General features: G+C 38.3%; 1 protein-coding gene across 2 annotated transcripts; it reads left to right on the top strand.

Moving 5' to 3' along the window:
* The first annotated feature begins 261 nt into the window (after positions 1-261).
* Positions 262-26844, top strand: LOC106872166 (uncharacterized). Of its 2 annotated transcripts, none has more exons than XM_014919048.3 (3): positions 262-2009; positions 16823-17137; positions 25703-26844. In XM_014919048.3, exons 1-3 carry the CDS (start codon positions 1863-1865, stop codon positions 26720-26722), a joined length of 1482 nt encoding a protein of 493 aa, XP_014774534.1. In that variant the 5' UTR covers positions 262-1862; the 3' UTR covers positions 26723-26844. The 2 variants fall into 2 exon arrangements, with proteins under 2 accessions (XP_014774534.1, XP_014774535.1); XM_014919049.3 differs by lacking the exon at positions 262-2009 and adding an exon at positions 15811-15985.

Raw genomic sequence — 26844 nt, 5'->3', positions numbered from 1 at the left:
CACACGCACACACAGAGAAATATAAACATATACACCCACACATATTATACATGCACATAAACTAAAGCAAAGCAAACATGTAGACACATGTAACAAAACACACAAACACACAAAGTTTGAATTCATCACCATTATCACCACAACTACCACGTGCTATCACCATCTCTACTGCCATCTTCACCACAAAGTTACCAGCAGCAGCAGCAGCCTCATCGTCATCATCATCACGATCCTTACCAATAACATCATCATCATCATCATCATCATCATCATCATCATCGTCGTCGTCGTCAATATTTTTGTCAGCGTCTTCAGTGTTATCGATAACTTCAAACGTCGTCACATCTTCCTTTCGCTGTCGCAGCTCAACCCATCACCATCAACAGCAGCGATCGTCAATGATGACATCAATAACTGTGACAACAGCAACAACAACAACAACAACAACCATATTAGCAATTAGCAACTTCACCAGATCATCATCATCATCATCGTCAGCAGCATCGTTAAACAATAAAAACAAAGCAACCCAAGTGACAACGGGCAACGCTGCCGCCTCGAAGAACAACAACAAAAAGACATCGGAAACAACAACAACAACAACTACTACTACTACTACTACAACATTACCTCCGGGAATTTCCCCTTCACCATAGCAACAACCTGAAGACTAGAAGCGACAAGTGTGGCCAATTAGTAGGAAATTAAAAAAAAAAAACTGCAATCGTGGCAATAACAAAACCCACCACCCCCACCAGTACCACCCTTCTCCCCACCCTCGTCCCCATCACCACCACCACCACCACCACCACTACTACCACCGCCTCTATCCCCGCCTCCTCCACCATCATCGCCATCGAACAAACAAAAGCTATCGCAGAGACAATCACAGCAGCAGCACTTTCTCCCAACGGCGACCGTAACGGGCAATACTGGAACAGAAGGAACAATAAAGATGACAACAACGTCCACCACCACCACCACCATCACCATCATCACCACCACCACCACCACCATGCCCACAATACTATCGGAGACAACAGTGAGCACCAAACGGTAAACACTGCATTACTTCATCTTCTATTCCTTCACATGTTTGTTCATATGTTGTTGTTGTTGTTGTTGTTGTTTTTGTTGTTCAGCGGCACTCTTGGTCAATTGTTTGATCACCATGCTAATCTTTATTCCCCACCCGGATATTTTGATGGGCAACATAGGCCTAAGATTAACGACTTAACGCGTTCACTCACAGTTTTAAAGACAGGTCACGCTTCCTCGTTGGTTAAAAATAATTCAGGACTTTGTTTGATATTCGGCCTCAAATAAACATTAGAGACACTACAAAAAATGGGACAAGAATGCAACAGGCGACAACAAAACATCCGGACAGTTGGCTGATACAAAAAGAGACAAGAAAAAACAAGGACGGCTCGTTCGGGGTTTTCTTTCGTCAGTCAAGTTCCAGATTATCTTTGCAGTTTCGGCTGGCTATATTCGAGACTACTCCAAAATATATATATATGTGTGTGTGTGTATAGTTCTGCACCACAGAAGTTTTTCTGCGATTAAATTCATCAAAAGCACTGAATTTACTATTTTTGGAGATGTCTCTCTCTAAAACAAAACAAAAACGAACAAAAATACATAATTCCATTTATTGCAAAACAGGAAGTCGCGAAAAAATATATTGATGAATTAGAATATTTTTGACCAATATGTTTTTTAGATGTATAAAATTATTAATTCTTTGTGTAACAAGGCACATCTTGTGAAAACGAAGCTGAAGCTCGGTCTTAACTACAATAAAAGAAAGCATTTCGTATAATCAAATAAAACAAACATTTTGTAAAGAGTAGGGGTGAATGAGCCCTGAGATTTTTTTTTCCAAAATGGAGGAGGATGTACAGCGACGAACGAGAAAAGGACCGAAATTTCGTAAAAAGGAAAAGAATAAACCTTCCGATGGTAGGACTTTAGCCGAAAGGATAATTTCCCAAAGAGCTGCTCAGGTAAAGAGAACCATCATCATCATCATTGTCGTTGTTGTCGTCGCCGCCGTCATTCTCATTACCTTCACCATCATCATCATCATCATCATCGTCGTCGACGTCGTAACATCATCTCCATCAACATCATCTCCATCAACATCGTTGTTGAAATAATAATAATAATAATAATAATAATAATAATAATAATAATAATAATAATAGTCGCTAAGTAACTTCTAAATTCTATCGAAGGACACATTGGGTCCAATAAGCGAATCTCCGTGTAGTCATTCGACCGGTTAGAAATAACAGCTACGTCCCTTCAAATTCTATTCTCTTGTACAACAAAAAAGAAAAAAAAGGAAGAATGCATTAGATATTGTAATGGTCCAAAATGTTCTCCAACATTGGATGTCTAAAGCTGAAAAAGCTTTGATTGTGGGTCTACATTTGATCGTGTGGTCCCATGATCAAAACAACAACTTAGGTAGATGTTGTTGGTGTAGTAATGAGCCACGAAGTCTCAGTATAGTCTCAGTAAAAGGCAATCCAATGGAAAGCACCCTCTGCTTTTGTAAAAACCGGTTGCGTGTGAAAATTGATCGCTATTCCTGGAAGGTCGGTCGGTCGGTTGTGGAGAGGCCCCATCATTATGATGATGTATGACATGGAGACGGTCATTCAGAGATTTGAAAGTAACCCACCTTTTCTACATATTAAATACATACGTGCGCTTGCACACACACACACACACACACACACACACACACACACACACACACACACACATGTATGTATATATGTATGGTTTTTAAAAAATTCAGTTTTAGTTAAGTTCTTGAGAGTTCAAGCCGGTCACTAACAAAGTGACAAGACTTTTTGAGATGAGAAGGTTCCCGGTGTTTGTAAATATGTGGTTGAGATGGTGTGTTGGTTGAACTTTCGTTGCATACACCCAAGTGTGTCCATCTAATCACATAAAAATCACTGATTGAGTAGTTTTGGAATGTTTTACAAACCTTCACTGTGCCACTAATAGATTGGATTTGGAGAATCCGCGTCAGTTTCTTATGCTCTTTCCTTGAAAAACCGAGTATTTCCAGGCTTTTGTGCAAATTTGTCAGTCCCATAACCCGATGCCCCTATGAAGATAGGTACAAATGAGAATTCACAGTCAGGAAACAAGAGCTGTAAGTTCCGCGTTAATTCGCCTTAAATGTTCTCTTTTTCCTGGACTTTACATCGTACATTCACATCTGCTGGGCATCTGACCCCTACAACAGTGCATAACTTTTGTTCTCTGTCTCACAGGTGTTATGTCTGCACCGAATTGAGGTTTTTATTAGGGTGCTCCATTAATATTCCTTGTTTTTACAGGTGTGAATACCTGCTGGTTCTGACATGCCTTTGATGTATACGTCTGGGCAGTCCTTCCTGTGGATAGCATTGTAAATAGTATTTGCAGCTATATCATGCCTCAGGGGCAAACGGTATCTCAAAGACATTTGGGGGACAGTTGCTGAAGATGATGATTATGATGATGATGATCATCATCATTGTTTAACGTCCGCTTTTCACGCTGGCATGGGTTGGACAGTTTGACTGAGGACTGGCATGTCAGGAGGCTGCACCAGGCTCCAATCTGATCTGGTAAGATTTCTACAGCTGGATGCCCTTCCTAACGCCAACCACTCTGAGAGTGTATTGGATGATATCGTCCACGTTTGTATAGCAGAGCTGACAATTTTTATCCCAGTGTGGAGGTTTGGTGATATCTTTATCCCTCTTGCTTATCAGATATTTATTAGCTATCTCCGGTTCCTGGATAGCGAAGGCATATCGTTCTAGGTGGGATGTAATGTATCTCACGCAGGTCCAGGAGTGGCTATTCTTTCTGTCGATGTTGCTGTTGCCCTCTCACTTACAGAATTTGTACCCATATATTGCTTCTTTGTTGGTATAATGCCTGCTTCTCCTCCAAGCTCCTGTTTAGCTAGTCCAGTCCAGCCTCTTTTGGGTTACACGAGACAGTTGTATTCGCAGAGTACCTATGCAGTTGTTCCTCTCCAATTCTGAAGATGTTGTTGCTTTCACTTTTGAATATGCATGGAATGTACTCATTTCTTTCTTTACTGTTCTGCAGGTGTTGTCTTAGTGATACAATGCAGCATTCAAAAGCTGTCTGGACTGACTTTATGCCTCTACCACCATCACTTCGTCTCACATGAAATTTTGGCAAAATTTCCTATACAATAAACGTCTTAAATTCCATACAAGCGAAGTCGTGAAATTGCCTAGTTGTTTACGTAGCGTTTTAATTAATGTTTTTTTTTTTAAATTGAGTGTATGAGCGTGTTCATTTTGCATGCTCCTGTTCAGATGCTTGCATATACAAATATAGATACTTATACACATACACACACAAAAGAACTGAACTGTTAACGCCTTGTAAGCACGTGGCTAAATATCTTTCATGCAAATACAAGCTTCCTTGAGTTTCATTCTGGTTCAGAAAAAAAAAAAAACATTTGTTTCGAAATGTCTAATTAAAAAGTTTATTGATATGTTTTAGTATATGTGGGTACGTGTCTATGAGTGCGTTTGTGTATATATGCACATGTGTACATGCCTATATAATTCTGTGTACATTCTTGCCCCAATTCCTCAGTTTTTCTTTCACTATAGAGATATGTCCCACTGTACAGAATTACTCGACAGTGTTGCCAGCTGCCACCCCTTATCACCTTAACTTTTGCCGTCTGTGTAGTGATGGAAGGAACTGTAATCAGCCATCATTTTGAATGTCTCTTTTCTCGGTGACCCTCAATAGGGTTTCAATAGAACTCGATCTACAGGAAACTTACTTCCTTACGTCACACGCTAGTAGGCACGCTTTAGAAGTTCTGCGGGAGCAACTTTGCTTCTTTTAATATCAAGCTTAGCTTTTGAATGTCTCTGGTATGAGAAAGTCAAGCTAAACCGACTTGCTAATATTCTCCATCTCTCTCTCTCTCTCTCTCTGTCTCTTTGTCTCTCCCTCTCTTTCTCTCTCAACCATTGATTCGGATGTTTCTTGTCAGAACATTCCATGAACCATGCGCTTACGCGGTTTTTTCTGACTCATTTTTTCAACTCAGTTTTACCTCAAGTCATGATTCTACTTTCAATTCTCTTGTTTCCAAGAATTAATCGCTATTATTTCGCTCTCCACAAACTCTCCTGTCTGGATTGTACCATTCTTCTCTCCACCTCAGTGTTTTCACAGTGACGCCATCTGCAGTAAATCTTAGATATCACAGAGCCACAAACTGCTTCCATGAATCGATATCCTAGACAATGTTCTCCAACGAAGACATGATACCCTAACCACTGGTGTATCTATTTAATTATACATTCTTAGGACCCCGTGCGGTGTTAACAAGTACTTTGGAAAATTGTTTCAACGCAAACTATTCAGCAAAAAAGAATTGTTTATATCAAAAGAAATGGAATTGTAATTAGGCAAGTCCTGAAGAAAATTAATAGACATTCTTGTCAATGACACAGACGGATCCAAAAATCAAGTTTTCGATGGTATGACAGTAGTGATAACTATAATGATAAAAAAATCTGTTGAGTTATTATTGACTTAATCGACCATAGTCAATGTCTGGCATTAACTAAATCGTCCCTTCGACAATACGAAAGTTGAGGTAGATGTATGGAACTAAATAACCGACAGAAAGACTATTTCATTATAAATGTCCTGAAAACTCCTCACAGCCTTAGATTTGTTATCTCATTCGGTCTAATATAGATATAGAAATATATATATATTATATATACGTATGTATGTATACATAGATATATATATGTATATATATACATGTGAGTGTGTATGTGTGTGTGTGTATTTTCAATGGTTCATTAGTAGAATTCCTTCGTTTATAGGTTATGGTGTTTTTCAGGCCAGATTATCAGGTATGGCACTATTATAAATAACACTAATAGATTTTTGTAAAGAATGAATAAACTGATAAGACATTTAGTAGAACAAAGGGATAGATATGGTAAATTAGTTAAAATGTTTAATCGCTGTTTAAGTGGGAGACTGGAAATTTTAAATAAATATGGTGTAATTTCTAGCCTTCAACTTAGTAAATATTTGTAAACGTCTAACGATTTGGATTGTAGGTTGTCTATATTTGGACTGTTTACAAGTCACTCTAATTGCGTACTTCTAATTGCTTCACCAAAAGAGTTAAAGACACTTGAGAAACTAATGGACTACGCACTACGTCACCAAATAGTTAAGACATTTGAGAAAATAGGTGACTTGAACCTCGTGTGTCCAGATAACATGTAAGTGGTAATACTTTATATTTTATATTATTATCTTTTAAACAGTTATATATTTAGCTTTAATCGTAACAAGGTTTTTAATAATAATTGTTATATTCTTTTATTAGTTTCTGATTTAATAAGGATATTTTAGTATTATCTATTAAATTGCTGGTAAAAGTTTAACATTAAAGCATTAAGGATAACGAATATTTATACGTATGGAATGTTTTAATTGACTTTTGGGTTCTGAAATAATGTAATTCATTCAGAATTAGTTATATTATTAGTTAAGTTCAATCGAGTTTGTTTTGTTTTGGAAAGAATTGAATATAAAAGCTTTCACTTTTATATTCATATAACTACGGAAGACTGGTGGGGATATTATCTGCATGGGCTTCAAGGGTTAGGTTGCTATTTGGTTAGAGAATTCAGGAGTTAGTTATAGGTTTACGTTTTGAATTCATTTACCAATACTGTTTTTGTACATAGGGTAAATGTGTTTTTTTTTGTAGTTTAATTAATAATGTTAGTGTTTAATCCTTCCTAGCACTAAGATTGAATGAATGTGGTGATATCTAAGGTATGCTTATTCCCAAACAACACTTATTTTAGTGCTGTTGACACCGCCCGATTGAATGGTACTTCCTAAGTGTCGAAATCATAGTGATATCCGTGGGGCAGCTGATGATGGAGGTGTTATTGTATGTGCAGAATAGTTTTATAAGACATCTATTTGTCTTATATATATCTATATATATATGAGTAAAAATAAATACAAAAAAGGGTTTTGTATGATCGTGTATAGAGGAATATATATATATATTATTTAATAGCAGTTTGACATCCATACACACATATATGGTGGGCTTCTACACAGTTTCTGTCGATCAAATTCTATTCACATGCATCAGTGACTCCAAGCTTAAGGCAGAAGATATTTAATCTCAGGTGAGTGCAGAAGGATCGAACCTGAAATCACACGGTTTAAAAATGAACTTTTTAAAAACACACAACCATTCCAAGAGAGTAAAGGAAGAGAAATTATCAGAGCAATGGTCTTGAACGGGCTGTTCGTCCATTGCAAATTTGAAGACTAATTCGTGTGATTCGCTCAAGCAGTCATGGACAAACCTAACGAAAAATTATATTGAATTTTTTTTAGCAGTTCTGCTCGCCCGGTGATGAGCTGTGTCTCATGCGGCCCGCTTCTCGAAAAAGTTGCTCACGTTAAAGCATTATCAACTAAAAGCTGTCTGACCCTCAGACGTCATCCAAGGACCTGACTGATGTGTTGGGAGAAATGAAACTGCAACAAGTCTCTCTCAGTAGGTGATGATGTTAACAACCACAGTTTGTGTGTGAACATGGTGATGGTATGAACAAAGTTTAACAAGCAGAAACAAATGAGAAACTAGTTCGTCATCCAGAAAGGGTAAATGAACAGCAGTTAGGATTTGGTTTGGTTTGAAATTAGTTGATTAGTGATATAGTGAGAGATTTTGAAAAGCTGTGAAGTATTGAACAAAAAATATGTTACAAAACAAAATAGTATAAAGAAAGGGCATTGTAGCTCAGCGCTATGTAAATGAAGCATAGCGCTATACAATGCAGTTTAACTACAATAATTGTAAATTCCATAATGCATTGGGGCGTCAGGGGACATTGAAAATGTATTTATATGACGTCCCTAACACATATTTCTATTGCTTCATTAGACTCCTACAACTCTTAATGGAGTCGTAGGGATACCGTCATAATAAATGACCTCCTGTGCATTTAACACCTCTCAAGTCACCTGGTTTCTTCTAGAGAGAAAGAAATACAGAGTGAGCAAGAGAGAGCGGAGAAGAAGAAAAGCGAATTGGTTCCAGTACAATGCTGGTACTCAATCAATTCCAGAAGGATGAAAACAAAGTTTACCCCGGCGCAAATGTCCAGAGAATCAGAATTAATACTGCGAGGCGTCCTATTCGCCGCTCTTACACCAACCCAGATAAGCCTTGCAAAAACCATCTCTCAATTACACTCGGTGTTCGTTACAACGAAGCTTGATTTCGATCCGTTTTACCGTGGATCCGTCTAGTTTCAGTTTTAATCTTGCAATACCTGCTTTGCACTAGCTTTGAATAGTTCTTGTTATTGGTATTGTTTAGCCCCAGGTAGGGGGCGAACTGAAAATATTAAGGGCCCTCGGGCATAACTGTTCATCGGGCCCCTTAGCACTGATATCAAAGTGAGTTAACATGTGGAGTGCGGGTTCCTCAGAGCTCCGGGTCCTCGGGCAGTTCCCGATTGACCGACGGTTCAGTCCGCCCCTGATCCCAGATCATCACTGACCAAACAGACTTACGATCAAAGATGAAGTATCACTCGTGAAAGTTCAAGGGTCGTAGACTGGCATCGTCTAAACTTTCTTTCGGTCCTACACTCCTCAACTATTCTATTATACTGCATTGAAATCAAACGTGTTTCAGTTGTGACGATTCGAGGAGTTTTTGTTGTTTTTCGCTTTCATGTTTTTCAGACAGTTTTTTTAATTTTTATCCCAGACTACATTATCCATGGTTTTAAGCTTTCCTAAAGAACATTGAGGGTAATTTGAGAAAAAATTGGCTGTTATTTGTAGCAGGTTGAACGATCACATAGAGCAGTGATTCTCGACCCTGGAAGACCATTTAAACGCCTGGGATTTGTTGTAAAATTCATTTAGATAAAAGAGGCCCTTGGTAGAGAAGAGGTTAAGAACCACCTTGTCGCAGCCATTTTGTTTATCTTGTAGTATTTTCTTGCAACAGACGAAACTTTGTAATGCAACATTGGAAATGAGGTCATTGGAGCACGGAACGGAATGGACGATGTGGCCGCTGAGAACCAAAAGTACAAGTTCCGCCGAGGCCGGACATGTCACAAGATTTACAAACAACGGGTGGACCCGTGCAATTGCCGAATGATATCCAAGAGCTCGGAAAGTGCCACTTGGAAGGCTTCCACTACGATGGGAAGACGGTTTGGGTCAAGGCGGGAGAGAATGACGCAATCATGACGGAATTAGAAGCGCATTGTGACCAGCAGTAACAGCATCTGAAGGTCCGGTCGATACTGTGTGATACTGTGATAATGTAATACATCACAGCATCGGTGCAGTGGAGAACAACATAAATACGCGACGAAACAAGTCCATTTACAGATGCACGAAGTGAAGTGCAATCTGGTTCAATACAAAGCTACGAGAGAGGAAAATAGATGAAACAAATACAGGGAAATAGGGAGAAAAAAAACATGCAGACAATTTGTATTTACAGCTTTATATAAAGGAGTAAGACGATTGAGTGTTGTGTTGGATACAGCAATCAATAAAATATCGATGGATTGTATGAAATCTATATGGTCCAATACAAAGACTTTACATTTGGTTTCTAGTTCACTGAAATTTTTCATCTTTATTTGGCTAATTAGAAACGATTTTAGTTGATAAGAAAAGCGTGGACTGTTTTTTTTTTAAACACATAAGCAAATTAAACAAGAAATGTTCGAATGTATAAATAATAAAAAGATCGAAACAAATATCGTCACGCAACTTTAACAATAAACCTGGGAGAAATGTGCAGGAAGAAGACAACAGGCTTGAAAGAGTGAATGAATTCTGGGGACACAAAACATGTTTGGTCATGTTGGAAAGAGATTTCAACTGGAAGCGTAATCGCACTTAACAATACCACCACCACAAACACCACCACCACCATCACCACCACCACCACAAACATCACCACCACCACAACCACCACCACAAACATCACAACCACCACCACAAACATCACCACCACCACCACAAACATCACCACCACCACAAACATCACCACCACCACAAACACCACCACCACCACCACAAACATCACCACCACCACAAACATCACCACCACCACCACCACCACCACCACCACAAACATCACCACCACCACCACCACCACTACAAACATCACCACCACAAACACCACCACCACCACAAACACCACCACCACCACCACCACCACCACAAACACCACCACCACCACAAACATCACCACCACCACAAACATCACCACAACATCGAAGTTCAGAATGGAAGCGATCCTAAAGTATTTGGAGAAGCAATCAATGAACTGTGCGATGATACAAATGGGCAATGTCTGAATATCTCAAGGGCGGCGAGCTGGTAGAATCGTTGGCACGCCGTAATATTTGTAATTTCAAAGCAGTTTAATTTTCGGTCTTTGGCCGGGATTACATAAAAACTCGAACGTATAAACACAAAAATATGAAATTTTAAAATAAATAAATTTAGAAGAAAAATATAAACAAATAAATAGATCTAAGAAAAAAATAAAGGTAATTCGATTGCTATTAAATATTAATCGAATCAATCATTCTAATGACACACTTTCATTTGTCGACGTCTTCCATCAATCGCTTTATTTCATATATTTATTTATTTCCTTATTTCTATATCTCAGCAAGATCAGAAATGTGGGAGGGACAAAGTCGATTAAATCCAGTGCAGTGCTTGCCTGGGATTTAGCTTATCGACCCGGAAAAAGGATGCAAGGCAAAGTCAGTGCTGTGGGATTTGAATCCCGAAGGTACAGAAACGTGACTAAACATCATGTAGCATTTTGTTCGTCGCTCTGCCAGCTGTGTCACTGATCATGACGATGATGATGACGAAAAAGATTCAACAACACAGCCAGTCGTTATCTTACTGATATTTATTTTACTAACCATGGAGAAATGAAAAATGAAATCGATGTAAAAGCCAGATTCTAAATCCGATCAAAATGTGAGATGTTTAGGGCAAAGACAATTCAATAAACAGAAAGTTCATGATTTCAATAATTTTATTTTAAAGAATCTGAACTTCCGAGCTTCGTCTTAGAGAAAGTCTTTCGCTCCCCACGACATATAAATATAACTGCCGAAGTTTTGCCGGCGCAAATCACTTTCAGTTTACGAGGACTCTCGTTTTGACTCAATGATTTCTGGATTGAGGCCGAAAGACTGCAAACTTGAAGGGAAAGAATCAATCGATACCATCAAACTAGAGCTTGATTGATATTTTATTCATTCGACCGCCAAAGACAAAGTTGATTTCGGTGAGATTTGAGCTCAGAATATAATCGGAAGAAAACGATTCTGCTAGCTCGTCACCTTCTCTTCTTTTGACATCGTAGAAATCTGTACAACGACACTAAAATATCTGAGTGTCTTTGTAGAGACAGTCTCAACACCAATGGCGATAAGAGCGGGTTTTACGAAGCAGGGGTACACTGAGATCGATGAGGGTTAAGTTGGGGGACGAAGGAAGGAGGACTGGACGCTAAAAGTCTTCTCCTCCACTGTGAGCTGAAAAGTTAGGGTATGCTCTCTTCCCCTGCGTAAATCCAACCGTTTCCATCAGTGGTGAGTACATCAAACCAGTAGGTCAAAATTCAATCTTTCGTTAGAATATATCTAGGAATAATAAATATATTCTACAAGGCTTGTTTTTATTTGATACATTGTATGAAGAAATCTTCAAAATAAGGGGCTAGTTTGTCTCTACCGTGATATTGAATCTAATCTATGTTGTATAATGTATTGCGATGGCCAGATAATATTTCCCCTTAACAATGTTCATTCAGCTTCGTATAAGCATCTCTAGATGCAAGCATTGTTGGGTGATTAAGGAGTTAGTTTCGCAGCTACGTGCTACTTTCTTGGGTTTCTTCTGTACTTTAGCCGATAGTTGACCAAAGTCTTCAGAGTGAATTTTTGGTAGCCCTAAAAAACTGTGCAGAGGCTCGTCAATAGAACCTTTACGTAATTCCTCGTAAGGTGTAAATCACCAAATGGACCTTCGGTGTCTTCAAGGGAGTCCATTCTGTCGCAAAGATTTGGAAAGTTTCCACTTTAGTGAAGAACTCCCTGTCACCATTAATGACATCATGATCGATGTCCTTTCTCCTGTGTGAAGGAGTTGAAAATAATTTGCTTCTAAGCAACAACAAAAAAAAAAAAATTTAGAAAATGAGACAGAACGAGATAGAGGAAAATTTAGATAAAAATTTATGATTTAGATAAAAATATTTTGTGGTGTTTCAACTCTGCTAAAATGGACAAATGACCAATAGCTTTATAAGTGTGACCATTTCGTATTTTTGGGTTATATAGAGCTGCTTTATGCAATTTATGCTTTTCCTTTTTGATGAAGGTAGAGTGTGTTTTGAATGACATTTGGCTGTTATTCTCACTCAGTCGAGCATCTATATAGAGCAGGAATGTATTGTAAAAGCATAAAAACATGAGGGACGCATATGCAGATAAAGATACGGACTCTTCTATTTTACAACTTCGTGGGGCACAAAACTGACACTGAATTACTGTTTTGAGCTGCCCGTGGCTTAAATTTAAACGCGGGCTGTTCAAATTTCAATTCGTGCGAAATCTCGTTGGTACACGAAAGAAAAAGGATCGGACTTTCTTAGTTAGCTTCTTAATGACCCTCATCAAACTTTTTGACAAGAAAAGTAAGTTGATGTGAGGTGAGAGAAAATAGATTACATTTCGGGTGAGTTGCTCTTTTGTCTCGTTGTAGACTTTTATTTCGTTAACAAAATTCTAACACTGAAATTAGTTTACACGACACGAGCCATTTTGTATTTCACATGACTACGTTTAACTCACGTTTTAGCCAATCAATAATCAGCTACTGGTGCTGCAATATATTTGGAGCTCGTTCATCTTTTGGAACACAGCTTTTGCTGTGAATCTTATCTGATGTTGTAAAAATAAAGAAATTTCATCAGCGCCACAGTTATTTTCGTCCTTGGTATTCTCCACGTTAGTCAGTGAGACTATCACGACTTCTCTAGATGCTTACTATGTAAAAATAAACACTTTATTCAAATGGCTCTGAGAAAGCTATAAAATATCGCACTGACACTCAACTCTGAGTGCACGCTTACTTAAAGCAGAAACAGTTGTAAGCCAATGAAAGCGATTACGTATCTTCTGTTCCTTTGTCATTGATTTATTAATTGATATGGCTGTCTGTATTGGTTTAGTGGAAATAAAGGCATATTGAGTTCTAGCAAGTGGTTATCAGTGTTGTTATGTTTAGACGAAATAATAATATACTAGCTAGACCCGTTATAAATTCACGGAAAACATTAAAAATGTAAGCATTTGTAAACAGTGTACTGGTGCTATGAGAAATGTCTGCATATTATGACCGTCTGCCTTTACGTTCTGAGTTCAAATTCTGCCGAGGTAGACTTTACTTTTCGTCCTTTCGGGGTCGATAAATTAAGTACCAGTTGTGTACTGGGTCGATCTGATCAACTGCCCTCCACCCCCACCAAATTTCAGGCCTAGAAAAGTATATTGTGACAGTTACAGAATATAGTAAGTAATGTAACACCAATGACTATATAATCCATCCAAAATATCTCAGTTGCACAAACGTAAACGGAATTGCTATTTAACCTTAGAATACATCGTACATATTCAAAGAACCTCTTTGGTTTGGTGGTACGGAACGTTTTTCTGGTATCCTTTTATTCTTTTACTTGTTTCAGTCATTTGACGGTGGCCATGCTGGAACACCACCCTTTAGTCGAAGAAATTGACCCCTGGACTTATTACCTGTAAGCCTGGTGCTTATTCTATCAGTCTCTTCTGCTGAACAGCTAAATTACAGGAACGCAAACGTACCAACATTGGTTGTCAAGCAATGGTGGTGGTGGGACAAACACACACACACACACACATATATATATATGACGAGCTTGGAGGTAGTGGTGATGCTGGCTAGTGCGATTTTGTGGTTTGCTGGTATGCCGAGAGAGATCCAGCGGGCTCCTAACTGGTTCCCCAATCTTAAAGGTGTAATGTGGATGTGTAATGATGGAGCGGTGGTGTGGTGGTGATGCTGGCTGGTGCGGTGGTCTTCCTCACAGTACAATATTTTGTGTGTATGTCACACCACGTTTTTGGCTTTGTCTGTTATCCCAATCGGGTGTCATAACTCTTACTTTGATATTGTTCATAGCTCGTGCTCTTGAAAATGAGACATATAATTGGCCACGAGAAAATACTGGTTGAGGCAAATGTATTCCACCTTTTTCAAACGTTTGCCCTTGAGCCTTTTTATTTGTCATTGAATATGCAAGTCGAAGTGGAAACTGAAGTCTGTTTAGTGTGAATGGAATATTTGCATCACTTGGACTAAGTTTAATTCTGGGAATTAGAACTGTGCGACCTCTGTTGGAGCCTGTTCCCAATGATGCCTCTACACAATGTTCATGAAGTCTTTGCACTTTCATGCGAGTTCCATTGCATAATCCTTGACTGATCGAAATATTTCTTAGCAGCATTGCAAGTTGAGGCGATGAGGAGGCATACCGGATGGAGTGCGTGAGTTTATGAATGCAAATGGATAGTTCTGAACCTCCTCTTCATTATTGCAGGACACTGAATCTGTGCTTTAGTACATTTTAAATGCTTCTGGTATAATATTAAGAACTTTTTCAGTTATTGCAAGACAGTCAGAATTTTTAGGAGATAAAATTACTCGTGTTTCCATTTCTTCTGGCGTGCAGTTGTTGAAAATTTCTAGGTACAAATTGAAATGCAAAAGAACGAAATAATAAATGGATTTATGAATGAAGTTTGGTAATTGCGTTTATTTCTACCACGTGACACTTATTATTACAAGCATGTTTTAACTAACCTATACTATACACACACAAATACATTCATATATATATATATATATATATATATATATATATATATCGAGTTCTAGCTGTAATTCAAAGGGGCCAGCTTTGTCATGTTCTTTGTGAAGCTGAATCTCCCTAAGAACCACGTTAATTTAATGTATGTCTGGAGTACTCAGCCATTTGTGAGTTAATTTTATCCTCGTGTGGTAATGAAAAGTGAAATTGACATCCAATATTTGTTGTGTATGTATCTATGTATGAACTTTTCTTTGGATTTATGTTTCTACTGTCTCTCTCACTTTCTCTTTCACTTCCTTTGAGTCCATCTCTCCCGCTTTTGATCTAACAATGTGTATATGTATCTATGTATCTACTTCTCTTGTGATGTGATAAACATTTAAAAACACAAAAGGAACGCCGTCACCACTCACTGTCTCTTTTACTCTCTTTCTCTCTCACTCTTCCTTTCTCTCTTACTTCCTCTGAAACATTTAAAAACACAAAACGAATGCCGTTAGCACTTACTGTCTCTTTCACTATCTCTCTCACTTCCTTTCTCACTCTCTTTTTCCCTCTCTCTTTCTCTTACTTCCTCTCTGTCCTTTCTCTCGCTTTGCCACTTCATTGAAGTGTGACGCACACAACAGGTACGTACAAAAACAAAAAAATTAGCGTATTAATACTATTGATGTTTGCGGGTGTATGTATGCATGTTTGAATACATATACGTAGAAAAAGAGGGAGGGATGGGGAGAGAGAGAAAGAGTGAGACAGAGAGAAATACATACATATATACATGTATGTTGTATTGCACATGAAGTATTTATATATTTGCTGCGCACGAAGCACGATAAAACCTGTGCAGGGGGTTGATCACCTCGAAATATGGTCAACGACAATCGAACAAGAGCGCGGAGGGATAAAGAAATACGGCCAATGGTAAACAGTCTTTCATTTTCTTCCTTTCTTTTTCTTTTTTTTTTTTTTTTGCAAGTCTGGTATTTGTTCTATAGATTTATTTGAGCCGAAATGCAAAGATAAACAAACCAACACTGATTATCAAGTAGCGAGAGACAAACACAAAGGTGCAAGGATATGCTCACACACACACACATAAACACCATATACACACACACACATATATATATATATATATACACACACACACATTATCATATGTAATGTATCATATTACATTATCATATGTAATGTATATGTAATATACATTATCATATGTAATCAGAAGGCGGCGAGCTAACAGAATCGTTAGCTCGCTGGACGAAATGCTTAGCGGCATTTCGCCCGTCGCTGCAGTCTGAGAATAATAGTTTCAAATATTTGACACAAGGACAGCTTGGGGGAGGTGGGGGATGAGTCAATTACATCAACCCCAGTATTCAACTGGTACTTATTTTATCGACTCCGAAAGAATGAAAGACAAAGTCGATCTCGGCGAAATACCGGTAAGCATTTCGTCCGGCGCGCTAACGATTCTGCCAGCTCAGTCACCTTTGTTCAGCTCATAATAAGAACAATACTAATATTTTTTTTAATATTTTATTTTATCATTAAAATGTTTGTTAACAAAATTAATGTATTTCCTTTTGCCAATAAATATATAAATATATACTTATATAATATATAGTATAATAACTATGAATATATATAATTCTCATCCATAAAAGATTTTTTAAATAAAATGAGAAGCGGAAATGTTTTTAAATGCAAGACATGCTGAAAACAAATAAGAGATTGGAAATTTTACTGTTTTTGCAGGGAAATGGTGACGATTCAGATTATGGTACAGCCGAAAGAAATGGCAACCAAGTACAAGAGGGGAAGGTTTCTGAAAACAGAGATGACTTGAGTCCAAGCGAAAGTGTTGATATCTCTCATTTAACGGGCAATGAAAAACGTTCTCCCACTCCAGAGCCGACACTTGGTGAAAATCATTCGGGTTCTGCCACAGACCAGAACGGCCAACAAACTCAATCAACAAACGGCGACACACGAGCATCTGACAAGCCTCAGAAAGCAGCGAATAAGCCTTCCGATTCACCTCCACCGTCGCATGCCAAGGCTGATGCAAATGTAAGTAAAACTAAAACAAAACCCTCAAGTTATGGTAGCTTTATTTCTGTTAGAGCTAGGTTGGTGTGGCAGATTGAGATGAAATCCTGGTCAGAACGTTTTTGAGAGTTCTGCCATTGCTAATGATGAGAATTCAACCGTTATCGCAACAGAAAAGTCTAAATCAAGAGCTTGGGTGAAATTCTTCGACTGGGCTCTTTGCCATCAACCAGCATAATGCTTGCGCAGAAATTACTTTTGCAAGGAATCTTAGCTGTTTAAGAAAATATAAACGGACAGATTGTACCAGTTCCATGTCTTATTTCTAAGAAAGCCAAGTAAAATAGCAAACTGGAGCAAAGATGGTTGACCGGTCACTAAGTGGTTGCCCAAAGTGTTGGAAACAGTAATCGAATTTCCCATAAATCATACCCTTTTCGCTTTAAACAAGCTCGTATCTATGACTACGTTGGAAAAGTTAGAGATAAAAGTCGGGATAGTTATGTCTGGAACAGTTTTGGTCATAGGTCTTGCTTAATCAGAGATGATCTGGAGCAAACCATCAACTTTTGGTTGTTGTTGTTGTTATTGTTGTCTTCCCGTCTAGTCATGTTAGATTGAATCCGGACGATAGACGTAATCTGCTAAGTGAAATGAAAAGACGGCAGCGCCGACCTAAATTCATGATGCAGACCAGTGGCAATAAATGCATGACTGCACAGCACTCAACGAATGCTTCCCAAGACATATAAAGGAATACGAATAAAATCATACAGAAGATATATATATATATATCTTTTGTTTTGATGAGAAACAGCTAGAAACCAGATACATGCAGACGTGTGAGTGTGTACGTTTGTGTGTATGTATTCTGCATATTCATGTGTTTGTGTGTGTACTTTATGTGTGTGTGTATGCATGTGTATGTGTGTACCTCTGCCTCTTTGTGTATACATGTCTGAGTGTGTCTGTGCGTGTGTGTGTGGGAGGTGTGTGTGTGTGTGTATGGTCAGGTGTTTCTGTCTTCATTTGCGTGTGTGTCTGTGTGTGTGTATGTGTGCTTGTCTGTTCATATTACCTATGTACCTATCCGACTGTATGTCTATCTGTTTACTTTCATATCCATATGCCTACATGCATGTGTATACACACTCACACGCACACACAATATAATATAATGTATAAAATATAAAATAGCTAGTGAATAGATAACAGGTAGAATAGTTAGTGGACTGTTATGCAGATGTATGTGTGTGTGTGTGTGTGTATGTGTATACACATGTATGTAGACATATAGATATGAAAATAAATAGAGAGACATACAGGTAGATAAGTACATAGGCAATATAAACAAACAAGCACACATACACATGCACATACGCAAATGAAGACTAAAACACATTACCATATACACACACACTTCACTTCACTCAAGGACATATATGGAAACACACGTCCACACATAAGGAGATCCATATCCATATATACAGACGCAGTACATAATCACAAAACCCCACACATACACATACGCACAGACACGCTCAGACATGCACACACAAGGAGACAAACGTACACACATTCATATATATGTACGCACACATACATATATACATATATACATACATACATACATACATACACATACTTACATGCATGCATAGATACATACATGTGTATGTGCTCACACACACTAACCCACATACATGCGCACAAACAAACAAAAAGAACAAACATAAAGATTGAATAACGGACAGAGTCAATAATTACTGAAAAGACACAACGAAATTTTTAGAAAAATAGATAAGTAAATGAGTGGAAATTTTACCGGTGCGTGTGTTAAATTATAAGGCACTAAAAAAGAATGACTCTCCCCAGACACAACAAAATATGCTTCAACACACGAACTCACATAAAGAATCTTGCAAGCCGAATCCAAAAACGATATATATATATATATATATATAATTATTAGTTAAAGAATAAAAGCATTACATTTGGGTCAACGACTCAACATACAACAGTCCCCCCCCCCCAATAAACGATCATATATAACGAAATACATCAAAGTCCACAAATACATAAGAAAATACATATAAAAAATAAAATACAACATAAAACACACAATATAAAAATTTATATATATATATATATCTACTAATAACATACAAATAAATCAAATTTGAGTTAAAAGTATAACACAATATATATATATATATATATATCTTTTTATAATTCCAATTCGAATAAAATTAAGCGATTAAAAATTCAAAATAGACAAATAAAGCAAAATAGAATAAGGTTAAATGAAGTAAAATAAAATACTATAATAGTCCATCGGCTAAAATACTATATCTGATGACAAAACTTTAAAATGACAAAAAAAAAACAAAAAACTGTAAAATAATTTAACATTATTTAAAGTTATAATAGAAAGTCCTGTACTTCCCTTAAGGTACACGTAGCAACAGCAGACTTCCATAGGTAAAATCCGTCTCTGCTCACCAAACTTACAAAAGTTAAAAAAAAAACACTGGTCAAAACACACACAAGCAACTATGGCCATTTCAAGGGTTCACCACCGTAGTCCATACACGTCATGGTGCACTCCGTTGATGACCCACCCCCCTCTTCAGGGTAACAATTACAAACAATCAAGACGGGCAAAAGGAATTATTATTTTTTTTATATAACAGGCTTATATAGTCAAGAGGAAAAAACTTGTCCACGTCATGAATTAAAAAAATAAGATTCAAATTGGCTGTAGTAACTAATATAATCCTCCAGGTTTCAAATCACCTTAACGTAGACAAATAATATTATTTATATTTTTATTTTCTATTTTTATTTTTATTTCTATATATCTTCAAGAAAGTGGAGGAAAACCTATGATTGCAGAAGGAGATCTCTTCAGTGAATTTATTTAATGTTTTCGGCCCAAACAACCTAAGTATAGTGAGGGATTCCCTAATACACAATAGACATTTGCTAATATTTGCTCTAAAATAAGGAGCTCTCGATACAATCGACCATTCAAGAGAGTATTTCTTATTTTTCTTCTTAAGGTCGTGCACATAGGATGCGAGAGTTGTGGAGTTGCAATACTTTTCATTTGAAAATGAACTCAAACCTGCTCTATATCTTTCTTTGAAATCTATCGTACTTCCTATATAGAACTTATTTGAATTGTCCTCATCCCTAACAACACATTTATATATTACATTTGTGCTCAGACGGAACCCATCAAGAGGACATAAGTGAGGGTCCCTACAATTGCAAAATTTATCTGGGCCAACCCTAATCTTACTTCGACCACCAGCAACAGTCCTTGTTAGGTTTCCCACATCCGCATTTTCACTTCTCCCATTACCAGGGTTCGACACAACAGGAGGGAGCGAAGAGCTGGTCTCACTAGTCTTGTGTGTATTATACCCAATCTTTCCAGAGCCGGGGTTTCCATTGCAGGGCCGTTCGCATTGCTCTATTTTATTCAACTTGCTTCTATTTAGAGATGCAATAATAGATGCCAAATTTGGCGTTCCAGAATAGGAAAATTTGATCGAAGATTTATTGCAAATACTATGATATTTGTGACCCTTAGGGAAGTTATTCTCCAGGATCCTAAAAAACATCCTGGGTAAATTTCTTATTCCAAGGGAAAAAAGGAGGGGGGCGGACCAAATTACTTCCATTATTCTAGAACGTGAACAGTAACAATAACAAGCGAAACCTTGGCCAATAAAAAGGAACCGTGTGTCTGCGCTCAACTCTGCTTTGAGAGCGTGAAATAATGATAAGCAAATCTGCGCATGGTCAGTGTGTTGTTGGCAAGCAGATTTTCCTGTGGGATTGCATTCAGCCTTAGAAACCAGGGATGTGCTATCCAGTTGTACAGTAATGTCGCTACTTATAGCACTGGATAATACAATCCTGCTGTACAAGTGGGTCGGTTTCTTCCTTTTGTAATGTCTAAATCAGGGATGGAGCTGCCATGTTCGGTGCCGAGATCTGACCCGATATATTGAGACCTTGCGGGCGGGCGGGCTCTGCTAGTGATGTTAAAGTAGGCAAACAATTTTGCCTTCGATTTATGTTTCGATCAGATCATCTCTGAACGAACTTGTGGCTGAAGGCATTTCACCGGTAGACGTATCGTGTCGAGGAATACATTCTCCATTATTCTCTGAGAAAAGGGATTCTTTTATTTGAAATGTTATTAGGATTTGATTTGAATGAGATTTCACTGCCAATTGAACGATCAAGTAGAGGTTATTATATTGGCTCGAACCATTCCTGGTTAACTAAGAAGACGGTAAATAATTGCACATGCGATGGTTGCTATAAAAAAATTAGTTCAGTAAAAAAAAAAATACTTTCCAATGTCACCACACCACTATACGAGGGGAAATGTATATACACGCAACGGTCTACTGCACTGTTTCCTTCAACTAAATTCTTCTCATCACATGTCTTTGGCTAACCCACGGTTATGATTGAAGGTATTTGTTGATGAGGTTTGTTAAGACCGGAATATGTCCATTGCTTTCGTAACCAGCTTCCTCCAACCAGTCTACAGTGTCTCTTCAAATCTTTCAGTCAGCAGGTCTTACTGGAATTCTCTCCCTTGTTGTTGTACAAGAGGAGGAGGGAGGTTTTATCAATGAATTACGCAGATAATTGCAGTTAATCGAAGCAATGACAGATTCAGCAACGGATGATTACTCCACTGGTTGTCTGGCAGCAGCCACACTTTCCACTTGTCATCGTCATCGTTATCGCTGTCATCATCACCGTCGTCGTTGTCGTCACAGCGTTCGTCTTCGTCATCGTCGTTCATCGATTAAAACCGGCAGCAACCAGCTTCCTAATCATCATCATCATCATCATCATCACTAGCATAGAAGAGTGTAGACAAACATTGTACTATCCATGTATACACCCACGCACTCGCGCGCGCACACACACACACACACACACACGCACCAATGCACCTGTACATACATAGATACACAAAGAAACAGAAAGAAAGAAAGAAAGAAAGAAAGGAAGGAAGAAAGCGCTCACCGAGTGTACGCGAAACAAATGACGTAAATACGACGACAATTCTATTTTAGGCTTTTGCGATAAAGAGTTTCTCGTAAATGGCATATTTACAACCGGACGTTATAAATAGGGGACTTGACAGACGGCAGAAAATGGCAGTTGATTATCCCCCAGGATAGCCGGATCGAGTAAAGCTATGGTCGAAAGTGTTCCATCTATGATTGTACCATCTCCCTTTCGTTTTCTTTCCTTTTTTTTTTTTCTTTTTTGAAGCATAGTGTATGTTGGAGAACATTATCTCGTGCACCCTTACATTATTTTAAGACGGAAATTTGTGAGTTGAAGGTTATTTGATTGCTGGTTGTATCAGATTGAGAAACCACTGACAGGTTCGTCACTGAGTTGACGAAATAAACGAGTGGAGCGAACAGATCTTCCTTAGTTATGTCTTTGTTAAAATATAGGGACTCAGGTCACCAGACAGCGATATTAGGCAGAGGTATTTATAGAATATACAGATACGTGTACATCTTCAACATATGTATATTTATGTGTATGTGTGTGGTGTGTATGTGTGTGTCTGTGTGTGGTGTGTATGTGTGTGTGTGCCTGTTTATTTGTGTGTATGTGTGTGATTGCATTTCTTCTATGACTGCATTTTTGACAGCATTTCTTCTATGACCCTTGAACAATCTGCCCTACAGCTTGGCACCCTCTCCCCCTCTCTCTATTTCTCTCTCTCTCTCTCTCTCTCTTATGACAACCGGAATGGCCTTCATAAAACCAGACATGCTAGGGACATATTTTACCCCGCCATTTACCCGTAGGCCCTCGCCCTTGAGAAATGCAGTGAAAATAGTTTTGCGAACTCGACTTCAATTGTCCGCCAGTGAGTTCCGTCTCTCTTTCGACTCCTGGATCCGTGTCTTCTTTTTAGATCAAATTTTGCAGTGTGTACTAATGGATCTTCCTCTGTTCCATACAATGTCTACCAATGTTCAGCACCAAGGTTCGGTTTGAGCTCCCACCACATTCTTAATCTTCTATATCAATGCCTTAACCAGTTCTCATACCCCACAATGCTTGTTACTGTCCAGATGATGTCACCATTAATTTTTCCAAACCGTCCTCAGACAAATGCCAACCACATGCAAGCTAGAGACCTTACACCATATCTACTCCGACTCTGTGGACTGATACCCGAGAATATCCTCCATTAGGTTAACGTCAGTCTCGTCTCCAACAACACAAAGACATAATCACTACGTACATCAAGAAAACATAGCCGCCAGCCCTCAAAATCGCTGCTGACCTTATTCTGGTGAGACTTCCTCTCCAGGCGAACGCATCTTCTCAACGTAGCAAAGACTTCATAACAACGACTGGTTTTGTTCTTCTAGGCCGAAAGTTTTTCAACATATACCGCATATAGCTACACTATATCGTGATTCACTCTGCTTTTGATGGACCATTGAACCCTACGGCTAGTTTTCAAACCAGAGAGGGCATCTCTACCTGGTTAGTTGTCCTGCTAAAAATAGTAGATAACTCTCTTTCATATCACACCCTACTATCTAAAATAAAATAGCTCTAGATGATCATATATGGAATGTTTTTGATCCTAACTATGCTTGACCTGGGGTTAAACAATAACAACCATTGATTTTATCCAGATTTATAAGATAATTTTCTGTTAGTTTTTATTATTCTGTTTTCCCAGTCACATTAAATCACGAAATGTCACATCGCTCACACTCTGTTGGTCAATCACACACACTATACAATCACTAATTCATTCACTCACTTACTCACTCACTCACTCACGAGAGAGAGAGAGAGAGAGAGAGAGAGAGAGAGAGAGAGAGAGAGAGAGAGAGAGAGAGAGAGAGAGAGAGAGAGAGAGAGAGAGAGAGCAAGAGAGTGGGTAGGGAGACAGAAGCATTTTACTTCAGGAAGAAAGAATGTATATTGGGATTCAGCTGGTGAATACAAATTTTTATAAAAGGAAAAAGAAACAAGATATTTTTCGTATCACCATCTTTAATATTGATAACTGTGACTCATCAATGTCTGATTGGTTATCAATAAACCATAAATGATCAACTGATTGATTTCACATCGTTAAACATTCGTTTTCATGGCACTAACTACTTGCATCATTTTAATTGACTTGTTTTTTGGTCCACAATATCAAGTATTTTGAGCACCTACTTAACGAACTGTTTTGTTATAAGAGTCATCGATAAAGCATAAACCAGTAATTGATTGGTCTGCCTCTGAGGCCCAGTCTACAATACAACGCCATAGAAAGAACATTATCGGTGTTTGCTTAGGAACATTTTATAATCTAACGGACCACGCTCCTACCTTCAAGCTGTGTCTTCTTACAGGTGAACTGTTGTCTTACAGTCTCTCAACGTCTCATGAATGAAGGATTCAATGCTGATCAAACGTTGATGTTGATCATTTTAGCGTTACAGCCGTCTTTTCACTCATTTCCCCTTTCAGATGTGTTGCCTGGCTTCCTCCCATCATCACCATCACCACCATCTCATTTATCGGAGTCAACTCAATTTTTAAGGATTCGGACCTGGTCTCTGGCCCGAATAACTCGATACATTCATACGCAGCTTCCTACAGTAGCGACTCATAAAACATGGCGTCGTTCTCTCTTTCCTTCATCTAAAAAAACTTCCTGAATGCTACTTTTAATTAAATCATAATAAATAGCCGAGCATGAAATTTGCAAACGACTTTTTTTGTGTGAGTAAAATAAAAGTTAATCATTTCTCTTTTCATTCTATGTGTGGGACGGTGGTGTAAACATGAGTGAGTGTATACACACATGCTAGTGAAATAGTTACGTTGTACTCTATTGTCCCGTATCTGTTACAGATACGGGACAATACTCTGAATCAATGACTTTTCCCCTATTTCTGGTAGCGTTGAGTGTATTAATCCTCTTCAATCCCACTTCTACAATAAAATCACGAAATTGGTCGGTGGGTAGCGATGTTTCCCACTCCTGAATGTTTCATGTTGCTTCTCTTCGAATCTTCCAGCTACAAATTTCAGAACATTGACCATAAAATAAGCTTGGTTGGTTAAGACATAAAATCAATTGATTTAGTCAACCTCGGATTGTTTCTACTTTAATATGTAGCGGGCCTTTCAAAATCCCATCTTGGAGGGATTTGCTTTAAGCCCTTAGGAATCAGCTGATTTCTGATTGAGCAAAATGTGCACAGATCGAAATTCAGTGCGATGTATTTTCTCTCAATGATTTTGCGACATGTGGGAAGGACGATGCTGGCAATGAGGAATGGTAGTTTGAGGCTAGGATTATTTGATGAGACTGAAGACAGTTCTGAGATTCAACGACCTCTAAACATTTAAGCTTTCATATAACGAAGCTCCGTATTTTGTCTTATAACATCCATTTACCCATCTATATATGTGTGTGTGTGGAATAGTGCGCTGAATAATGATATATGTGTGTGTGTGTGTGTGTGTGTGTTTGTAATATTTCTCTCTTCTCTTTGGCAGGAGTCTGAAGAACTCAAAGACACCAAACAAAAAAATCGTCAAGAAGGAAGTCGTACTGGCTCAGCCTCTTCCGCCCGCAGCCAATCAGTCAATAATTCCAAAGATAGTGATAAGGCTGCAGCAGCCTCCGATGAAAGATCTCAAGAAAAACATTCAGCAAATTCCTCAGATAACCTGCTAATAAACGCACAAGAACAACAACAGCAACAAGGATCGCGTAGTCCGGGAAGCAGTCCCACATCGACAGGAAAAGCAGACGAGGAAGCTGCCGGAAATTCACAGACAGACACGAAATCTAAAACATCTGTTCAAAATTCAACCAGCCGACAAAACAATGGTGCTGATGATTCTATAGATGCATCGATAAATGTAAAAGACGGCGATTCTTCCACAGACTCCGATGAGTTGCGATTAACAGCTGGTTCTTCCTCTGCCGAAGTAAATGCAAATAGCAAAAACGATGATAGTTCGCTTCAAGACTCAGAAAAGAAAGATGCAGCAGGACGCATTGAATTAGGATCTGATAATTCAGAAGCACCAACTAATCAAAATGTAGATGCTTCTATTCACACATCAACAGAGAATACCCCTGAAGCGCCTTCAGGATCTAGCGATGGGGATCTTGCAGAATCTTCATCATCAACGCAGCCGAAATCAAATGATCCAAAACTGGAAAATTCATCAGACGACAAGATTGATCAGCCATCAGAAAACTCACCTGCTGTAAAAAACGGAGAATTACCAAGATCCGACACTTTTGTGAAAGACAGTGGAGGGGATTCACCATCGGAAAATGATCCTGTCTCAAAATTTGTTAATAAAGACCTTGATAAAATGGATTCTATTGAAATCGATGCCTGTATGAAGACGCTCGAAGAAATGGTCGATCAAAGTCTCCAGTCACTAGTGTCTGGAGACAAAGAAGAGCCTAAAGTTTTGCCAATCAATGAAGAATTGAAGAAGAAAGTATTGAGTGAAGACTTCCAGAAGAAAATTGATAGTTTTTTAACCGATCTATGAATCCAATATTAGGTTAAAGATTCTGTTAAACAATAAAACTGAGCAAAACAACGACAACAACAATATAAAAAAGACATAAACATTCTATATTAAAGCAATAAAAATATTACCAAAAAAAAAAA

This window comes from Octopus bimaculoides, chromosome 16 (assembly GCF_046866305.1).
Source record: "Octopus bimaculoides isolate indiv1 chromosome 16, ASM4686630v1, whole genome shotgun sequence".
NCBI classification, from domain to species: domain Eukaryota; kingdom Metazoa; phylum Mollusca; class Cephalopoda; order Octopoda; family Octopodidae; genus Octopus; species Octopus bimaculoides.
This window is presented reverse-complemented; position numbering and strand designations above follow the sequence as displayed.